Source organism: Alligator mississippiensis, chromosome 2 (genome assembly GCF_030867095.1).
Source record: "Alligator mississippiensis isolate rAllMis1 chromosome 2, rAllMis1, whole genome shotgun sequence".
Taxonomy (NCBI): domain Eukaryota; kingdom Metazoa; phylum Chordata; order Crocodylia; family Alligatoridae; genus Alligator; species Alligator mississippiensis.
In genome coordinates this window covers 168,541,827-168,546,290 of record NC_081825.1, presented here as the reverse complement: position 1 = coordinate 168,546,290, position 4,464 = coordinate 168,541,827, and the positions used below count along the sequence as shown (strand labels likewise).

The 4,464-nt window shown below is 39.0% G+C and overlaps 1 protein-coding gene across 1 annotated transcript; it reads right to left on the bottom strand.

The window, feature by feature from the left end:
• Window positions 1-685: 685 nt before the first annotated feature.
• Window positions 686-4,464, bottom strand: LOC102576476 (C-X-C motif chemokine 11). The gene is made up of 4 exons (XM_006270033.4): window positions 3,852-4,464; window positions 2,996-3,122; window positions 2,805-2,874; window positions 686-1,418 (listed from the first exon to the last, which is right to left on the bottom strand). The coding sequence occupies exons 1-4, from the start codon at window positions 3,904-3,906 to the stop codon at window positions 1,380-1,382; spliced, it is 291 nt and encodes a 96-aa protein (XP_006270095.1). The 5' UTR covers window positions 3,907-4,464; the 3' UTR covers window positions 686-1,379.

Here is a 4,464-nt window from a genome sequence, read left to right as displayed (position 1 = left end):
CCACGCTCAGGGAAGTGGGATGAGGGGAAAGGGAGAATGAAGCACACCACCCCTAGTAGCTCGGGGAAAAGAGATGTAGAGCCCCTGGCTTGTTGGGCTCTGGCACCCACATGGGAAATAGAGGTTACTCCGAGCCCCTGACAAAGGAGAGGGTCTGGGGCATTGCAGAGAATCCCTGAAATACAGAGGGAGAAGAAGACAGAACAAGAGAGAGTGTTGGGGGGTACAATAGAGAGAGACAAAGAGCAGCTGGTATGAGCAATTACTTAAGCCTCTGGGTGCACCACAGAATATGAACTCCTTGGACAAAAAAAAAATTCACAGTCTGAGGAACAAATCCCTTTTTGACTCCAACTCATGATTTTTTTAAGCTTGGGGTTGATGGAACTACTGACACAAGAAATACAAGCCCTCAGAGTGAGAGCAACAGCTGCAGCATGCTGCCATAGATAAACTGCTGGGATGGCAGGCAACACTAGCTTCCTAAACTCATTCATCATTCACTCTATAGGACCGTTCCCTCAGCCAGTGTCAACTGGCAAGGCTGCAGGGATGTCAGTGGTAGCATGCTGATTGATACTACTGAAGGACTGGCCCCAAATGTGTTTAGTAACATTATTCACTGTGTTTTTGGGAAAGAGGTTTGTGTGCATTTTTACCCAGAAGACAAGAAGGAAGGCCTGGATTCCAACAAAACTATTTATTTATAAAATGTGTATACAGTCACAAAATTATTTTGATGTATTATTTACAAACATAAACAAAATTCACAAAATGTATCTTTATTTCTTAGGAAAAATGCCACTTGAATTCAATGTGTAAATACTACTTCAGCTATATGATAGGTTGTGCCCCAGCATCACAATTCTTATACAAACTGATAGTCTAGAGAATGACAGTCCCTATTAAGTCATGTTACACAAAGCATTATGTGGCTTTCATTAGTTTACATTAGAGCCTATTATATCAGAGTCAGACAAATTTTAATGGAGTGTCATAAAATATGAATGATTTACCCATCTGTTTTCTGCAGTATTATCCTGGTAAATATTTTTGAAGACAAGGGAGGACATAGAATTTTTCATTCCTAAATCATGGCCAAGTTCTAAGTCCCCAATAATTAGAAACTTTAAACTCTTTTGTTATTTATACTATTATTGGATAGCCAACGTGCAAAATGAAGATAGGTTCTTAAGCTATGTCACAATTCCTTATCTTCTCTGGGGTTTGCCCCACACTTCCTTGTGGGTACATCACAGCTGCAAACAAACTGAAACACAGCAGTGCAGGGCACAGTTGGAAAGACTTGTCAAGAGCTCACCCCTCCTGAGGGCAGGTAAGTGCCACCAGCAGCAATGCCCAGGAGTAGTTTTGCACACTCATTTTCTTTGAGCTTTGTTTGATTTTTTCATGAATTTCTGGAAGGAAAAAAAATACCACTGTTAGTTTGTTTTAGCTTGCTACAGGTACTGTTTCTTTGGACTGTGTTCCATTGCATCTCCAGTATTTCAAAAGCATTATAAAGTTGGGAAAGTATCTATATATAGACAGATGATTTATCAGATGCAGCATATGAAAAGCACATGTGGCTCAGGTCAGATAGGCCAGACTAAAACTTTTACTGCATAGTATCTTACTCTAGGAATAGTCCACTGAAATAGGCTGAACCACACATAGAAGAGAGTAATGCTCACTGTCACTAAAGGCTCCATGTGTGGCTCACAGTGAATTGGTAACAGCACCGGGAAGAGATTATAGAAGCTTTGACTGTCAAGACCATGCTGTAACCAACACATGAAACCTTTTGGTCAATGTGATACAAGTAAGGTATACCACAAACCCCACAGTTGAAGCAGATAGTATCAAACCATGAGTACAAATATACTGATGTGGCCCATGTTTATGATTTGATTTTTCCTTTCTCATTTACAAAACCTCTGGCCAGTTCCAGGACTGAACACCATGTCTTCTTATCACCTGCCACCAATCAAGGCCATTAACATGATGTTTCCAAAAATCTGGCTTTTCTGTTTATTAAAAATTTGCATTCAGCCAGACCTGCTATAGAAAGGTTATAAGTCAGTGTCAGGTTTAATTCCTCTTGCAGTATATAGTATTCTCCCCTGCACTTGAGTTTGTTTTAACAGAAGAAATTAATGCATATTAATCTGGGCTGTGTTGTATCTTTGTTTTCTATCAGAGCTGAGTCTCTACTAACTGGTAGAAGATTAAAATTTAGAATCTGATCCAGCTGCGAGTGATGTCAATGTTCATACTTGAATAGCAAGAAAATCCAATTATATCTAACTTAAATCAAATGCATGCACATTATAATGATTTAAAATTAGGAGCAAATAAGATCTTGACTTGGTTAGAGCTGAACTTCAGGCAGAGAAATTTGATTACTTGGAGTCTAACATTTGACTTGGACTCAGTTCACAATTTGAAAACTATGGTTCAGTTTTTAAAAGAAAAGGATGAGAAACCAATGTTTCAGGACTTCCATGAACTTCACTGAAATGGCATCTTCTCAGTCCATGGCATCTTGCAATCCCAAAATCAACATTATCAATCCCAGGGTTTTGAAAGCTATGAAAGACAGGTACTAAGAGTACAGCAGAGACTAGCAACAGTGTGGACAATTCTGTATCCTAGAAATGTCCAACAGTGGAATTATATCAAGTGCAAGGATCTGAGGAAAAAAGTAGGATGCCCTAATGTCACTTTTACAGCCCCCTAAGAGCTGCATCAAAAGCTCAGCAAAGCAGTATAGCAAAGGCACAAGAAGCACTCTGGTGAGCTACCTGTATCATCTGCCATGCTTGTGGAGACTTGTTGTTCAGACACTTCTGCCCTTTCCCCTTCAATGTGACTCTGTCAGAAAAAAAGATGAATAAATATCTCAGTGCTGGCAGAAATGTAACACTTCTGGACAAACATGAAATCCAACCCATTATGAAATGTGCACTATAGACAGTATTAACTGGTCACTCACATCACTTCAATGTGATCGCAGCTGTTGCTTGGACCATATATTTCAACCTTTGCAACGCGTTTTGGGTGCACAGCGGGCATCCCTGGTCCTATGCAAAGACAGCGTCCTCTTCTGCTGGTCATTGATCCTAATATGGTTAGAAACACAGTTGAGCATGAGACACTTATAATGAACTTATCAGTCCCAGAGTTTCCTTCACTTACGTGTCAAAAGAGAAGGAGAGATGGAAAGCTGAAGAATATTTTGCCTATTGCTTTCATCTGAAAGCTGTATTTTTATAGCCGAGAGCAGAAAATCACTTGGCAAATACCATTTTTTCAGCAAAATTTAAATATTGTTTAAAAAACCAAATAAACATTTAAACAACTGAATAACTGCTCTAATGTTCTAATGAGTATTAACATACAAGAGAATATTATCCAGTCCTTTAGTGAAGATCATCTCATCATAGTCTGAGTATGAATCTATACTTCATTCTGGACAAACCAATTATCTGTAGGCAAAAGTCACTTAAACTAAGATGACATAAAAATGGAGATCTTTTCCTGCTTTATCTTCCTCTGCATTATCAATAGCACAAGCCCTCAGCTGCCTCTGGTCTACTGCTTCAAGTGCTTCCAGATGTTGTGTCAGTGCAGCAGCTAAAAGAACTAATCTCTGAGACTAATTAAAGATATCAGATTCACCCAAAGAACCTTGTCTGCCTAATCTCTGAGACAGCACTTTTAGGGCATCGAATGTCATTTAACATGGGTTCCTTGGCATTTGTTGGAGCTGAAAAATTGAGTGTTTAAGACAAATTCCTAGATCAGAGTGTGAGGAACAATGAAAAGAAATGCAAGAAGAAGATAAATACCTTGCACCACAGCCATCAGCAGAAGCAGGAATGAAAGAAGAATCAAAGGCTTCATATTTGGCTCTGCTGCTGAGAGATGTCTCCTCTTCTCACTGCTCCTTTCCAAGTGTGGCAGAAAAAGGAACCTTTGAACCTGTATTTGTAGGGCTCCTCGGGATTTCTGAGCAAAGGCTTTGGGAATTTCCTTCTGTAATCATCCGTTCTCTGTTCCATTCACTTAGTAGGCAAAGATGTGCTAGTTTCATTTTTGATTTAAAAGAAACCTATCTCCTTCCCCTCAGTTCAGGGAGCTGGTTATTCTTTGGTGACTGCATTATCTAGTTTTATATCAGCAGGCATCTGTTCCGTGCTCTGGAATTAGACAGTCAAACTTCTCTATTTTTTTTTTAAATCTCTTTTTAAGAAAGGAGAAGTATATATTTGTAAATATTCTATTAAAATAAAAAAAATAAGGCTGCAGTTATAGACAGATTGAGAATTACTCTTCAGCATTAAAGACTGAGGATATGCTTATATGGTCTCCAACTTATGCCTGTTCTTTATGCACCCAAATTAGGAATCATAGGGCATTTGTACACAACACAGGGGTTTAATTCTCCCTAAATTGAAGCAG

Bases quoted from the DNA above. Each gene is read 5' to 3' on its own strand.
- LOC102576476 (XM_006270033.4), bottom strand. From the start codon at position 3,906: ATGAAGCCTTTGATTCTTCTTTCATTCCTGCTTCTGCTGATGGCTGTG. The intron at 3,123-3,851 runs GTATTTATCTTC...TAACCATATTAG, and splicing joins GCTGATGGCTGTGGTGCAAG to GATCAATGACCAGCAGAAGA. The intron at 2,875-2,995 runs GTGAGTGACCAG...TTTTTCTGACAG, and splicing joins TGCGATCACATTGAAGTGAT to AGTCACATTGAAGGGGAAAG.